The 17,629-nt window shown below is 41.6% G+C and overlaps 1 protein-coding gene across 1 annotated transcript in view; it reads right to left on the reverse strand.

Moving 5' to 3' along the window:
• Positions 1–17,629, reverse strand: part of si:ch211-285f17.1 (sickle tail protein homolog) — a 642,180-nt gene that overhangs the window by 243,736 nt on the left and 380,815 nt on the right. Inside the window, exon 2 of the mRNA XM_051928956.1 lies at positions 12,225–12,508. Within this exon, the coding sequence (XP_051784916.1) occupies positions 12,225–12,508 (284 nt within the window). The remainder of the gene's footprint in view (positions 1–12,224; positions 12,509–17,629) is intronic.

Here is a 17,629-nt window from a genome sequence, read left to right on the forward strand (position 1 = left end):
GGACAGTGGCCGCACTATCATGGTGCCGTTCTACCACCCCCCCCCCCCTTCAGTATTGTGTTTTTCCCTCATTGTTTCACCAGACTCCCATTTAAGTTCTTTCTCCTCCTCTCTGTGTGCCTCCTTCTGTCCTTCCCAGCCCATTGCCTGCATGTGGGCTGCACCTGCCTGTGTTATGTAAACAGCACTCCGCTTTCTGGGAAACACGGCGTGACACGAAAAGCAAAATGACCCGAAGTCTGAGGCATTCTAATGATCACAGCCCTCACTCAGCTACTCAGTATTAATGTTTACAGTGCATCATCTACTGGAATAAATTTGTAAAGCATGGACTAATAACATACACTGCATTTGTCATTCCAACAGGTGGCACATCACAAACATTTGTGGGAATAAAATGCAGAACTAAAAATGTTTGTAATGCAGCATCTGTTGGAATGACAGGACACAGCAACTAGTGAGAGATGACTATCCTTTAAATAAGGTGGACACTGCATATATATATATATATATATGTGTGTGTGCGTGTCTGTGTAAATATATATATATATATATATGTGCATATGTGTATGTGTGTATATATGTATATTATAAATCCATATCTATATCTATATATGGAAGAGAAGAACATGTACATAATAAATAAGAACATGTACATAATAAATAAACTATACAAACCCCCCCCCCCCCCCCCCCCCCCCCCCGATCATACGGACTTAGCCACCTCCACCCCCCACCAACTTAATGTGTTGCTATATATTGCCTTTGATTCTTGTAAGTCTAAGCATTATCCTCTGATGAAGACCCCTGGTAGGGGTTGAAAGCTCAGGAATAAAAACTACTTTATAATACGTGATTCATTTTTTCTCCCTTCGTGGATCTCCAGCTGCAAATATATATATATATATATATATATATATATATATATATGAAATTCAACAGCTGTCTGTCTGCTTTTCATGAGAGAACTGCTTAATGGATTTAGATTGCGTTTTTTTCTAGAAATTGCTTGAACATTCTGGTTGATTTTGCAACTTCTATCATAGTGCAAAGAATCAAAGTTCGCTTGCTGGAGCAATATATTCACACTAACCCAAGACAGAGGCTGGGGGTTGCGGGGAGGGGGAAGCGTGACATCCGGAGTGGGGAGCCGGGCAGTGTGTGTGTGTGTATATATATAGAGAAGCCAAACAAAATGACACCTTTTATTGGCTAACTAAAAAGATTACAATAGGCTTTTCTCTAAATTCATAATGGCTAACACGGTACAACACCCTAGTACTACATTATATATATACAGTATATATATATATATATATATATATATTCATGGCATTCGAAGTCTGTGTCACAATCTGATTGTATGGGTGGTTACCTACCAGGTAACGCTTGTGGTTGGCCAGCAATCTGCTAACATCCGCCACGGTGCCCTCAGTTTGTGAGGAGCAGATCATAGAATGGTTGAAATAGTTTACTGTCAAATAAATGCAAAGAGTACGCAACACGTTCGGGAATCGAACCTCGGACGTCAGCGCCAGAGGCGATGCCCCTAACGTTCTTATTTGACAGCATGTAGAACCACATGCCGTGGCGCAACGTTAGGGGCATCGCCTCTGGCGCTGACGTCCGAGGTTCGATTCCCGAGAGGGAGTGCATTGGAGTGTGTACACCTGATGAGCCCAGAATGAGGGCGAAACACGTGTCGTGTACTCTTTGCATTTATTTGACAGTAAACTATTTCAACCATATATATATATATATATATATATATATATATATATATATATATATATATATATATATATGTATATATATATATATATATATATATGTATATATATATATATATATATATATATATGTATATGTATATATATATATATATATATATATATATATATATATATGTATATATATATATATATATATATATATATATATATATATATATATATATAATATAAAAAAATCCTGGGACGAGACGAGACTTTTTTCAAAGAGATAATCTCAAGTCCCGCAAGTCAAGACTTTGGCCATGAGATTATTATTATTATACCCGCGGTCCTCTCACCTTTCATTCGTGTGAATGCTTTTGTCAGACACAGTTCTTGCTCTCTCAGCTCTTATAAATTTTTACGTTTTCCTCACTTTAAGTTCCCAATTAAAGAAGACGTATTATGTCCAAATCTTATTGAAGAATTTCATCCCGAAGGATTATCAACTGAAGAAATGAGTACACAGGCAATCCTAGCACCGAGAAACAATGAAGTCAAACGAATTAGCACCAAAATTGTCAATCGGTTACACGGCAAATTGGTTAAATGCGTATCAATAGACTCTGCTGAAACAGTTGGAGAGAAGCCACAACAAGACAGCAAGAGGGGAGCCACTTCAGCCATCATCAATGTGTACCACCCATCTGGATGATGCAATGGCAGCAAAAATCCAAGGTGTAGTAGTTAAATTTAAAAAAATGTATGGTGATGGATAATAATTCACATAATTTCACATCATTTCTGTGATGGAACAACTCCACTGAGAAAGTTAACTGTCATTACCCAGACCTCATTACTGAGTGAGATGAGGCCCAGCATAACAGTTGAAGTCTCAGGGCCCCAAAAATGAAGGTCCAGCACTGCTCACAATGCCGATGGCACCTACTCTTCAGCACTGTGACTTCTGGATTAAAAGAACTAAAAAGTCATAGAAGACATTCTGGAAACACCACAACACCTCACAATGTATAAAATGGAAAATAATGTCAAGACATTTTTATTTGAAAACGCTGGGAAAAGTGCTTGAAAAACACATGAAAACTGCATGAGAAACACTAGAAAATGGCAAACACTGGATATTTACAGTGTGAATTGGTCCTAATGCCATCACTTCATTTGTCTTTCTTTCAAAAACCTCACATTATCTTAACTCTTTAAACATTTGCACATACATTTCCTGCTCTTTTCTATCTGTGCATTTTTGTCCAATCCCAGATCTACAGGGTTTTTTTGGGGAGGGGGGGAGGCACAACATGGACAGCTTTGTAAATCTGAAGGTCAGTTTGCGGTGGGTTTTTACTCTCTTTACAGTTGAACTCGAGGAGCTCTCAGCTCACACTCCAGCATCAAAGGTTGAGAACCCCTCCCAGTCCACTGGCTTTTATCTACAGAGGGTCTGCCGATCACGTAAGTCACTCATAAGCAGCTTTGATATTTAAGCTGTAATGCCACCCTTCTTCTCCACCATTAAGGGAATTTACACGGCCACTCTGCGATTATAGGATGAGAATTAGAGCAAAGCATAATTGTGCTATGGAGAGCTGAAATACCATCTTAGTGCAGGCTGCTTTATCATTTCCAGGAGCCGCATGTCATTTTTAACTATTTACTTCTTGTCACCCATTACCTGGGAGCTTTAGAAGTTCTTCATATATTTAGAAATCCTACAAACAGCCAAAGATGTGGCTTCGGAACAAGGCGGATATCTACTCATTAGCTGAAATGTCAGTGTTCTGATTATAATATTTAACTGCCTTATAATTTAGGGAACATAAATTTAGAGTTACTCAGCATTAATGTTTGCAGTGGACCACCTATTGGAATATAATTTGTAAAGCATGGACTAATAACATTGTGAATTTTCCCTTGGGGATTAATAAAATATCTATCTATCTATCTATCTATCTATCTATCTATCTATCTATCTATCTATCTATGCACTGCATTTGTCATTCCAAAAGGTGGCACATCACAAACATTTGTAGGAATAAAATGCCATGTCCAACCCAGAATAAAATGCCTAACTACAATGTTTGTAATGTTTGTGTGGCATCTGTTGGAATGATAAAAACATAGCAACCAGACAGGCACACAGACATTTATCCTTTTATTAAGGTGGTTGCAGCATGTACACTACCATCAATCTATCTATGCGTCTATATGTCATATAGTGCCTTTTCTATCTATCTATCTATCTATCTATCTATCTATCTATCTATCTATCTATCTATCTATCTATCTATCTATCTTTCTGTTAGATAGATAGACAGGAAAGGAATTATATCTATATATATAAAAATGGAATGGGTGGGTCGTCGGGTGGGCCTTTTTTTCATTCCGTCGTTTTTTCGACGTTTTGAAAAATGTAGAATGATTATTTGATTTTTTTGTTTTTATTTGATCGTGTCTATGTAGCCGCCGTCGTAATAAAGTATCGCTAAAATCGTCATTTATCATAATTTATTTTTGACGTATAACGTCGCCGTCGTCGAGGTCAGTGATACCAGTGCAAAAAATCTGCTTACGGTTGAAAGACACGCCCTACTCACTGGACAATTAAAAACACCAATCAAACTAACGATGACATCAAGTATTACCCAATCAAAAGTAGGAAAGGAGGCATCTTCATAAAATGCGTGTGGGATGATTTGCATGAGACGCTGCTTTAAAAAAAAAATGATAAAAAAAATACGGGATAAATCCCGTCCAGTATTGATTCAAAACGGGACGCGCAATTTCATTATCAAACGCGGCACGATTCCGTATTTTAAAGGACGGGTGGCAACCCTACAGTGCCAGGTAACCACCCATACAATCACATTGTGATTCAGACTAGGAATGTAATGAATGTAATTACCCCGATCTACATACAAGGCGAAAGTCTTGCAACATTCAAAGATGATGGTTTGGGATAAGTACACCATACAACATAAAAGAGCTTATGAAGCCTTGAACCGAAAAAAGCAACATCTCAGAGATCGTAAAAAAAAAATAGGAGCTAATGTCGTTTTACTCGCTGTAGATTTTAGTCAAACATTACCAGTTATTCCACGAGGGAGACCAGCAGATCAACTCAACGCGTGTTTAAAATCCATGCTTCTCCCACGCTCGGTTATATGTCGCGTGTTCTCGGGTAGGTGCACCAAAAAATGTATACATTTAAACATGTAATGGGCAAACAAAAAATGAGGTATACCCGAAGGCACAGCAGTAGTACTTAATGTAACTTTACTTCTTAAATGTTAATGTTTTACTGTTTAATAATTTATACGCTTCTTATATGTTGTTCAAATTCTTTTATCAAAATACCACTGACAGCGCAATGCACGATAACATCGAGTGAATACACCATACGCATCCGCCCACGGCTGCCCTGCTGTGCGCAGATACGTCTTGATTGTACAATAAAATAAAATAAAGATAAAAAGACTAAAACAATCATCACCCATAAAGCGGATAGTAGACGTGACGTACTATATGTGTACCACATTTCAAGTGTATAGGTGCAACGGTTTGCGAGCTACAGGTCATTTAAAATCCTGGACAGACACACAAATTGCCACGGTAGCAAATTACAGAAGAAGATTTTACTGTTTAATAATTTATATTTATATGAAATGTGCTTCTTATATATTACTTCATATTCTCATATGATAATGATGTTAATGTTTATATTGATTTCTGTGTTATTAAAACTGCATGTATGTGTGTATATGTATACGAGCTGTATATACCCGGTGTTGCCCGGGGCAGAAGTAACCTAATCGGTCAAACACTTACATATATACCAAAGTAAACCTAATCAGTGAAACAGTTACATATATAAAAAAAGCGAACCTAATCGGATAAACAGCTTCATATATACAGAAGCGAACCTAATCGGACAAACAGCTAATCTATATACATAAGCAAACCTAATTGGTCAAATAATTACATAAATACAAAAGCAAACCTAATCGATGAAACAGCTTCATATATACAGAATCGAACCTAATTGGTCAAACAGTTATGCATGTGCAGAATGATTTTACAAAGATTATGCGTGTTAACAATCATTAAAAAGAAAAGATTGAGGAACTCTTCTTCTATATGTGATGAAGCTGACTTGACGAAGACGTAGGTGGCATAGATTGGTTTTTCTAAAACAGAAGAAAAAAATGAGTATCTATTTTTATTTTAAATTAGAATGAAAATGAGAACCTTGATTAGAGATAGATTATCCGTATTAAAATATGTGCATGAATAAACTTTTGCTAACTCTGTAGCAAAAGTTTATTCATACAAATTGGCATGGGATGGCTTTGTGAAAAAGTAAAAATTAGATAAAAATAAATTGAGAATGCGTACTTCGATTTGACTGAGATTATCTATAATGATCAAAAAAAAAGTTTACTATGTTTTTTTTTCCATACGGGAAGGATGTAAAACCTTACATAGGCACCCTTCAGCCCGTACTGAAGGGTAGTGTCAGATTCTTACTGACTAAAAAACACCCTTTTTATTCCACAGCTACCCCTAAAACCACTATTAGGCATTACTTTGGGGTGGCAGTAGTTTAGTTATGAAACAGCTGGGTCCTGAAAAAAATCTGTGTTATTAGTGGCTTCATCACATATAGAAGAAGAGTTCCTCAATCTTTTCTTTTTAATGATTGTTAACACGCATAATCTTTGTAAAATCATTCTGCACATGCATAACTGTTTGACCAATTAGGTTCGATTCTGTATATATGAAGCTGTTTCATCGATTAGGTTTGCTTTTGTATTTATGTAACTGTTTGACCAATTAGGTTTGCTTATGTATATAGATTAGCTGTTTGTCCGATTAGGTTCGCTTCTGTATATATGAAGCTGTTTATCCGATTAGGTTCGCTTTTTTTATATATGTAACTGTTTCACCGATTAGGTTTACTTTGGTATATATGTAAGTGTTTGACCGATTAGGTTACTTCTGCCCCGGGCAACGCCGGGTATATACAGCTCGTATCTATCTATTTGATAGATAGATAGATAGATAGATAGATAGATAGATAGATAGATAGATAGATAGATAGATAGATAGATAGATAGATAGATAGATAGATAGATAGATAGATAGATAGATAGATAGATACTTTATTAATCCCAAGGGGAAATTCACATACTCCAGCAGCAGCATACTGATAAAAAAAACAATATCAAAGAGTGATAAAAATGCAGGTATAACAGTCAATACATTTGATAATGTTAACGTTTATCCCCCCGGTGGAATTGAAGAATCGTATAGGGTGGGGGAGGAACGATCTCCTCAGTGTGTCAGTGGAGCAGGACAGTGACAACAGTCTGTCGCTGAAGCTGCTCCTCTGTCTGGAGATGATCCTGTTTAGTGGATGCAGTGGATTCTCCATGATTGACAGGAGCCCGCTCAGCGCCCGTCACTCTGCCACGGATGTCAAACTGTATATAGTGCCTTTCATGTCTGTCAATCTATCTATTACATAATGCCTTTCATGTCTATCTACCTATCTAATCTATCTATATATCTATCTATCTATCTATGTGTGATTGGTGACCACCTTTCTGGTAAGTGAACAAGGACAAGAGTGACCGCTAGTGCTAGCTGGATTTCTCCTTCCATTGTAGTTTCAGCAAAAAGACCTTTCTATCTATCTATCAATTATATAGTGTCTTTCATGTCTATTTATATATTTATCTATCAATTATATAATGCCTATCTTGTCAATCTATATCAATTATATAGTACCTTTAATGTCTGTCTATTTATCTTTTATATAGTGCCTTTCATATCTATCTATTATTATCCAGCCTTTCGTGTCTATCTATTATATAGTGCATTTCATGTTTATATATATATAATAGATAGATAGATAGATAGATAGATAGATAGATAGATAGATAGATAGATAGATAGATAGATAGATAGAGATATATATATATATATCTATCTATATCTATATCTATATATATATATATATATATATATATATATATATATATATATCTCCATATATACCAGCAGGTTAGGAAATGGATGGATGGATGGATATACATATCCTCTTTAATAAAACCCCTGTGTGCGTCAAGTTTCCGTGTGTGTGTGTCTTCTGGTGAAGTGCGCATGCACGGGGTACGGTGCGATACTTCAAAGGCCGCCTGACGCGTCACACAAGACAGAGAGGGAGGGACCTATAAAATATCGCGTGGCAGATCCAATCAGATTTCGGTAAATGAGGTAAGACCTAAAACATAAAACACGAAAAATCCAATCGGGTACTGAGACGCGGAGACCAGCTTCCCCATTGTTGTGCAAGTGTTCACTCTGAGGATGTCAGATTTGCGATTAAGAAGCTTGACCCGGTAAAGTGTAAAGTGTCAGTCGTTGAAGGGGTTTTCCTAAATATACGAATTTTCATGATATTACAATACAATGACTTTTAAAAGTAGATTTATTTTCGCGCACATTACATCAGTTGCTGGGGAGAATCTGCTGACTGCCCACTGTTGTGACAGAAAATTAAACACATATTACGGACAGCAAAGCCAGTATTAGGGTCACAGAAAATTACAGGCATTTTACAGGAAAAATTTAATGAGGTAAAAGGTCCCTTGCCATTTAATATAGACTGTTCCTACTAATGTTTATGGACTACTGTTCTAGCGCCCGTTATTGTAACGGGCTTAATGTCTAGTAGTATATAAACTTTATATACACAAACACAGATTTTTTTTAACCCACCAGGGGGCACCACTGATCCCCAAACCTTTTACACAGTAATGTCCAACATGATTCTGGGTTTAAATAAAAGATAGTTATTTTCCCAAAGCAGCCTCACAAAAATCACTTGTGCAAATATCAATAAGCAAACCAAAATACAATCAAGTTCTTGTTCCTTCCTTCCTCCAAGAATGTTGCCTGCTGCCTCTAATGTTGCCTACTCTCTAATGTGAAGTGGTGGGCATCCGGTGTCACAGTGTGTCCACTTGCAAGCACTTACGGGTCATATGGAAAGTAGAGAGGTCTTCTCCTGACAGCGCCCTCTACCAGCACCCAGGAACCCCAAGAGGGTTACACTTCTGGACTCCTCTCCCAAGCACCCCTGTGGGCGTCCCACTGCCACTTGCTGCATAGGAAATGGAACTGCTAGCAACTTCCAGCTTCCGCTGCTCCAAGCATCATATTATTCTGGCTGGGGACAGAGTTGTTTCTTCGTCTAGCTGGCCAACCTGTCTGTTCTTCCACTCTGGCTGGACTGTTCGGGATGCCTGTTCTCCTTCTTGGACTTCCACAATATAAAGAATTATTATTGTTACTAATCCATCCATCCATCCATTTTCCAACCCGCTGAATCCAAACACAGGGTCACGGGGGTCTGCTGGAGCCAATCCCAGCCAACACAGGGCGCAAGGCAGAAACCAATCCCGGGCAGGGCACCAACCCACCGCAGGGTGCACACACACACACACACACACCAAGCACATCGCCAGTCCACCTGACCTGCATGTCTTTGGACTGTGGGAGGAAACCAGAGCACCCGGAGGAAACCCACACAGATACGGGGAGAACATGCAAACTCCACAAGCGAACCCGGGTCTCCTAACTGCGAGGCAGCAGCGCTACCCAATTAAATGTGGCACTTTACCTGATATCACCAGCCCAAAAAGCCTTATAAGCCTGGTTATATTGCCCACCACGGCCTGGTCATTCTGGCCCCCTAATCATTCCCAGTCTCTACCTCATGTGTGGTGGGCATACTGGCACAAAATGTCTGCCGTTGCACCATCCAGGTGGGTGCTGCACATTAGTGGTAGTTGATGTTGCTCCCCCACTCACCACTTAAAGCACTCTGAGTAGCAAGAAAAGTGCCATATTAATGTAAAGAATTATTGTTATTATTATTATTATGATTATTGTTGTTAAAGCTGTCAGGTGAGGGATAGCGACATGACGTCTCGTAACCAATTGTTCTAATGGCTCCCAATGGGGGTAACAATTCTCACCGCGTCACATTTTAATTCAAGACAGAGAGAGTAAGAGTTCAGTTTTACGAGGTCTCTGGCTCTGCGTTAAACATGTGCTGTTCGCGTCATAATGGTGGGGGTGCTGAAAGGGGATTTTAATATCTTGACATCCATTTATAGCCTTCGCTTGTCTACTACAAAACCAGATGAGCTCTCCAGACACGCTTTAATTGAAAGAACCATGTCCATAAAAATATGCACGAAAACCCACTGCAGGTCCATAAAAGCAAAAAGTCGTGAGTGAATTCAAAGAGACGTGCGCACTTCACACGGTCCCCCATAAAACAGTTGCGCCGCTGCCAGATGGTTTTGGAGTTGCTGGGGCCCAGTTGCTCACAATTTGCGTTTTCATTACTTGCTGTGGGTTGGAGGGGTTGGCAGACCGAGTCAAAAAACGTGGCTGCATAAAATAAACACGGAATAGTGCAGATAAAGAAATGGAGTGTGTGAATGATCACCCTGAGAGGGTCATGGTGGCGCAGTGGTTAGCGCTTCTGCTTCACAGATCCAGCATTCCAGGTTTGAATTCAGGATGCAGTCAGGAGTTCAATTCACTGTGAGTTGGCGAAATTATAGATAGATAGATAGATAGATAGATAGATAGATAGATAGATAGATAGATAGATAGATAGATAGATAGATAGATACTTTATTAATCCCAAGGGGAAATTCACAAAAATTTCTATTACACATATGTAACAATTCCCATGAAAATAATCTGTTTAAATTGTACATCTGCATCCCCATACGTGAGCGGCTGAACTGCAAAGAAACTAGCGTGTAGTGCCAGCCCGGAGGTTGGCGAGCGAAGTGAGCAGGGGGCTAAGTCCCCTAGTGTATTTATATATGTGTATATTGTCAGACACGTGCACATGGGAGGCAGTCTAAGTGCTTAGCTGAGGATAAGCGACAGAGACTGGGGTTGATGAATTATAATTGTTCTGAGATTTGGGATCACTCCCAAGGTAGGGCTCTGCAGCTCCCCCTGGCGGCCCCCCACAGAACCCAACAGGGCTGTGCCAAACTCCAACTCCCGGCCTGCCCTGCGGGAATCCGTGGTGCCACAGCTGCCCAGGGGGGCTGCCCTCAAGTTTTCCGGTGAAGGTAGGGCCCCATAGAGGTCCTGTCCTCCGGTCCTGGCTGGCGTCTCGGCAGGGTAACGGCTGTGACCACCTGTCACAATTTCAAACTGCCCGGTTGTCAGGAGGAAATCAGAAAGAACATCAGGACAAGAATAAAATTAGCACACGAACAACTTGGGAGAAGACCAGGCTTATACTCAGAAAGTCGCATGAGCCCCTTCAAACAAAAAAGTAGGGATTTATAAAACATGACCGACATGAAAATTGACTCCAAGTTACGGCACATCTCGACCATCCATAACTCCATGACACTTTTTGTTTTTGTTTTTTTTTGATATTGGCATTTGAGCAGCTCAAGGTGGAAGGACAATGAAGGGAACATTCTAGAAGAGCGTGAAGCCATCTGTTGGAAGATTGACGCTCAACCAAAGGTGGACCCTTACAACACGGCAATGACCCTAAACATACCAGCAAATTCACCAAGGAATGGGCTGAAAAAGAAAAGAAATGGAGGGTTCTGGAACGACCAAGGCAAAGCCCCTATCTGAATCCCAACGAGATGCTGTCGCAATATGCTTGACGTAGCAGCTTTATATAGCGCCTTGAACTAAGGCCTACTTTGGATTAATCAGGTGTGTAAACCACAAGGGGGCGCTCCAGCCCGACACAGACAGACAGGCAGAGACACGAGTCCCAGCACAGCCCACGTTTTTCTTTTGCTCCCCACAGTACAAAGCACCACACACACAGATAGACACAGTCCCTTCTTTTCTTTCCCTCCTTTTTGCCTCCACTCCTCCATTGGCAAGCTTCATCCCTGGCTCCCCGAATGGAGTGAGGCGGCTCCTTTTATATGTTACACCTGGGAGTGCTCAAGGTTGTTCATCAGGATTAACTGGAATCACCCCCAGGTGTAATGGAAACCCAAAGTAGCGTTCTACAGCTCCCCCTGGTGGCCCCCATGTGCTGCGCCAAACTCCAAGTCCCAGAATGCCCTGCAGGAATCTGTGGTACTATAGCCGCCCAAGGGGGCCTGACCTGTAGCATCCCGGAGAAGGTAGTGCCTTGTGGATGCTCTCTCCCCCCCGGTCTTTCCATCCAGCTGGCACCCCAGCCGGGTAATGGCCGTGCCCACCCGTCACACAGGATTTTCAATTTATGTACAGTATGTATGTTGTCAGACTTTGGTACGCACCGCCATATTGACTTGGGTTCAGCTAATCTGCAAGTTTTTCCCAGAATGCCATGTTTCATCCCCAGACACTAACATCAATGTGTCATAAACCCCTGGTATATACCAAATCCCCAAAAAAAGAAAACAAGCGGAACAAGTGGAACACATCCTCTACCTGCTCCCGAAGCCTCTCCTGGTGACCCATGATGGCAGACGCATGGTGAGGGTACTTCTGCTTCAAGTGCTCCAGAAAGGCCTCCCTCTTCCTGTCCATGTCAGAGGGCTGCATTCCTAAAATCTCCTTGGAGCTGCGAGGACCCCCAACGGTGTGTCTTCGTGGGATGTGACGGGCTGCTCTGGCATTTGAAGTGCGGCTGCTCCCGTTGGCGACACCCTGCTTCTTGAGGAGGTGATCAGCATCCTCTGCTGATGTCACACGCAGATTGCTCTTGGCTGGCTCTAGAAAAAGAATAAAATCATAAAATAAAATTAGAAACAAAAAAACAAGGGTAAAGCCGTTTAAACTCATCTTGAAGCAAATTCCATCCATCCATCCATCCATCCATTTTCCAACCCGCTGAATCCGAACACAGGGTCACAGGGGTCTGCTGGAGCCAATCCCAGCCAACACAGGGCACAAGGCAGGAACCAATCCCAGGCAGGGTGCCAACCCACCGCAGTGAAGCAAATTATACATTTAAAATTAAAAAGAGACAAAATTATCATTCATATAGTGCCCTCCTATGGCACTCTCAGTCACATGGCACAGTACAAATATAGAGCTGGAGAAGAATTGTTGCCATATTTACACAGGCAGGTAAAGTGGCACACACTCGGGGTCACCAAGAGAGTCGGGGGGGGGGGGAGTCTGAATCTTATATAGCGCCTTTCCCAAGGTCCTTTGCACAGACAGCACAATCATTTCCACACTCTTAACAATTTGCGCACATCTCGGTGAAATAAAACACTCGTTGTTACACAGTAACTTTGTGGTAAAGTTCACATCTGTGTCCTTGACATTTTTTATAGCACCTTTCCCAAGGCCCTTTGCACAGACTGCACAATCATTTTTGTACTTCTACAATATAAACCCAACCAAGTGATTTGAAGTGCCCATAGTAACCCAACGACTCAGAAGTGAGGTTTGTACCTGTACCATATGGCGCCTTTCCCAAGGTTCTTTTAACAGACTGCACAATCATTGCCATTCTCCTACAATTTCAGTGCAAACAGTTGAATCGAAGAGCTCAGAGAAACACGATGACTCGGTGGTGACATTTGATTCAGTGTCCTTGAAATTTTATATAGCACCTTTCCCAAGGTCCTTTGTACAGATTGCACAATCATTTATGTACTTCTACAATATCTGTACTGCCAGGTGAATTAATGTCCTTATATTAATAAAATGCCTTAGCAATGAGATTTGTACCCGTGCCCTTACCTTGTGTCCATGCCTATTTGTGTTGGGGGTTTGGGGAGCTGCAGCATCCCCTGGTGTCCTGTTTGTATATTTATATTATATATATTTATATCAGTGAAAGGCAACCTTTTTCGAGTTGCGGCGCACTAAGTCCAAAAATTTTCTTTCGCGGCGCACCTGAGGGACTGCCCATAAATAAAGTCGTGACGACACAATCTATGGACAATCACCAATAAAAACAGTTAATTTTACAAGTTTGAAAGACATTTTATTAATAAAGGAATCAAAGGATAAATCTTTAATTAATGTGAACATTGAGATTGTTTTTCAGCACATGAGATTGAAGCGAGGATCAATTTTCGAAAGACAAACGCGCATTTCCTTATCGATCATTTGAAGTCTCTTGCGTTTCTTAGACTTCATTTCTGTATCCGTACAGTGAGCGAGATCTTCTAACAACGAGACTTTTTCAGTCTCACAAGATGTATTTTTGACACCGCTGGTGTTGATATTATGATGAAAGGTGAACAGCGAAAATTTTAACTTGCATTCAATATAAATACATTCGTTTATTCAACAATCTGATTAACCGTTATGTTTTTCCTACATAAAATATTTTTTTCAACATTATCTTTTTAATCAACCAAAAGTTCAAAAACACTAGCAATTTTAAATATTTTACAAAAGTTTTCGCGGCGCCCCTAGAAAATTCCACGGCGCGTGCACCGGTTGCCCTACAGTTATATATATATATATATATATCGTGGCACCCGGCTGGGGTTGATGCCCGGACGGGATACCCAGGAGGACCGGAGGAGGGCTTGTGCCTCCTCCAGAACACGAGGGGGCGTCCTCCCTGGTTGCTGTGGGGGCCACGGGTACAGAGCTTGGAATCTCTACCCTGAAGGGGCCCGTGGTCACCGCCAGGGGGCGCCCCGATGCCTTGGGAGCCCTGGACCTCAGCACTTCCGCCACACCCGGAAGTGCTGGGGGGAAGAGGATTGGGGACACCCGGGGGACTTCCGGATGCACCGCCAGAGCTTCCGCCACACAGGGGTGTGGCTACAGAAGCTCCTCAGGATGCACCTGGAGTCCATCCGGGACGTATAAGAGGGGCCGCCTCGCTCCAGTCAGGGGCAAGAGTCGGGAGGAGAAAGACGGAGCTAAGAGGAGAGAAGTGAAGGCGGACCAGAGACAGTACGAAGCATTGTGTTGTGGCCAAGGACTCAAGGGGTGATTGGTGCTGCGGCACTGGGATTGTGCACTTGAACTGTAAATATAATGTATAATAAACGTGTGTGTGGTGAAACCAACATGTCTCCCTGTCTGTGTCCGGGCTGTTCCCCACAATATATATATATATATATATATATACTGTATATATCTTTCTATATAATACGCTACTGTGGCTGTTTGTTTGTCTGTCCAGGATTTTAAATCACCTGTAGCTCACAAACCGTTTGAACTATTGACCTGAAATTTGGTACACATATACTACATGACGTCTACTGTCCGCTTTTGGGGTGATGATTGACCTCCAAGGTTATGCCTCTTTTCATTCTTATATTATTTTATTGTTGAATCAACTCTGGGCAGTGGCCAGCAGGGAGGCCATGTGGAGCACACATACGGGCGCCGTTCTTATCCCTAAATTATTCTTGAGGCAGACTTGAGACTTAAGTGCAAGATTAAGTGAAAAAAATAAAGAAAACGTACTAAGTAATTGCAACACAAACACGGACTTAATCAGTTTTAATGCAAAAAGATGCAGATGAAAGAAGTGAAGAAGCAGGCCGCTAGGGTGGAGAAAAGAAAAGATGCTCAGGAAGAAGCAGGCGCATTAACTTCTGAGCACACGAATGATAAACGTACAGAGAAAGAAAGAGGAGGAAAACTAGGAATGCTCAAGTCAAGTGTATACACACCTGTATATACAGTATGTATATATTGTCACACACGTGCACATGGGAGGCAGTTAAAGGGCCTGAATGAGGGTACTTCCACGCCAGACCAGGGGGTGGATTACAGACCGATTACAGGAAATTCCACCTGGTTCTGAGGACGTCACTTCCATTTCCTGCCCTGATGACGCTACTTCTGGTTCTGACCCAGATGAGGTCACTTCTGGTTCCGGGCCTGATGATGTCATTTCCGGTTCTGGCCCCGATGACGTCACGTCCTATCCTCTGCTTTAAAACCGCCATCTTTGCCTCATCAAGACAGTTCTGTTCTGGAGTCAAATCTGTACTCAATTGTACACAACACCTAAGTCTTTTGCAGCCAGGAAACAATACGTGCATGGCTGCCCCAACTCTTTTTGTGGCTCACTTGTCTCTTCTTTGACAAAATTATATTATATATATATATCTCCCTTAAAGATAGGGTGAGAAGCTCAGTCATCCGGGAGGGGCTCAGAGTAGAGCCGCTGCTCCTCCGCATCGAGAGGAGTCAGATAAGGTGGCTCGGGCATCTGATCAGGATGCCTCCTGGACGCCTCCCTGGTGAGGTGTTCCAGGCACGTCTAACCGGGAGGAGGCCCAGGACACGCTGGAGGGACTATGTCTCTTGGCTGGCCTGGGAATGCCTCGGGATTGCCCCGGAAGAGCTAGAAGAAGTGGCCGGGGAGAGGGAAGTCTGGGCATCTCTGCTCAAGCTGCTGCCCCCGTGACCTGACCTTGGATAAGCGGAAGAGAATGGATGGATATATTATATATAATAATAATAATAATAATAAATTTTATTTATATTGCACTTTATATTTTAGCAATCCCAAAGTGCTACAGAGTAAAAATAGAATAATAAAATAAAAAAAGAACAGAAGAGTCTATAAAATACTTTAACAAAATGACTTTCTAAAAAGATGAGTTTTTAGGTTTCGCTTATATATACTGTATAAATAAATATGGGGCGCAGTGGTAGCGCTGCGTAGAGTTTGCATGTTCTCCCCGTGTCTGCGTGGGTTTCCTCCCACAGTTCAAAGACATGCAGGTTAGGTGCATTGGTGATCCTAAATTGTCCCTAGTGTGTGCTTGGTGTGTGTGGGGGGGTGCTCTGTGGGTAGCTGGCGCCCTGTCTGGGGTTTGTTTCCTGCCTTGTGTCCTGTGGGATTGGCTCCAGCAGAGCCCCGTGACCCTGTAGTTAGGATAAGCGGGCTGGATAATGAATGGATGGATATATAAATATAATATATATATATATATCTATTATATAAAAAAATTTGGGGTCGAGACATGATCATCACGTCACTCCCTACTTCCAAACAATTTCTCGGAGACACTTTTAACATAAAGGAGAGCTGCTGTACATGCTTTTAAATGATCGACGTGCAGTGCAACATGCAGATAACGCAGCTCGGTAGCAGCTAGCAGACAGCCAGCAGCTGATCTGTTCTTAGCGTGCATTCAGCCCCCCCCCCCTTCACAACGCAAGCAGCAGAGACGCGACATGGTGAGCATGAAGCACACCCCCAGGTGGGGGGGGGATTGGGGGGGGCAAGTCAATCTCGATCTGATTATTTAGGTGGTTACTTAGCAGGTAACGTCCTCAAGAAACTGTGACACACACACACACACACACACACACAAAGACAGACACACACACACCCATCATCAAGATATCAATGTTTTCACTATCAGGGGACCCTAATACGTCGAAACCTGTCAAAAACTGGAGATCAAAATTGTTGACAAATTGAAAGCTTTCGCTCCTCCCCCACAGACGATAGGCTCCTCCCCCTGAGTTTTATTTATTTTTTTACCGTAAAACATACAACACACTCTAAGTACACAGTCAGAAGTGTAAAATAAAGTATAATAATGATGCAAATACTGAGTGAGGGTCAGTTTTGGATTCATCAGAGTCGCGTTCGTTTTCACTGTCTGTTTCAATTTCAGTGACTGAAGACGGGTTCACTTCGTCATCACTGCTGGTGAGAGGCTCTTCAACAGCTCTGCTCGTATCTCTGTCAAGAGTGTACAATCAACGGAATAACCGCGTAGCTGCCTTTTTTTTTCAAAATTAAGTTTTTTTTTAGTTTTTGGAGTTCCTGGGTCTTTCCTGATGTTATAAGGTAGTGGTGATGGCCAAATATGTCTTCATTGTGGTCATAGCACAATGGAAGAAGCTGGTATGTACACCATATTTTACATACTGCAAGACAA

This window comes from Erpetoichthys calabaricus, chromosome 6, assembly GCF_900747795.2.
Source record: "Erpetoichthys calabaricus chromosome 6, fErpCal1.3, whole genome shotgun sequence".
NCBI classification, from domain to species: domain Eukaryota; kingdom Metazoa; phylum Chordata; class Cladistia; order Polypteriformes; family Polypteridae; genus Erpetoichthys; species Erpetoichthys calabaricus.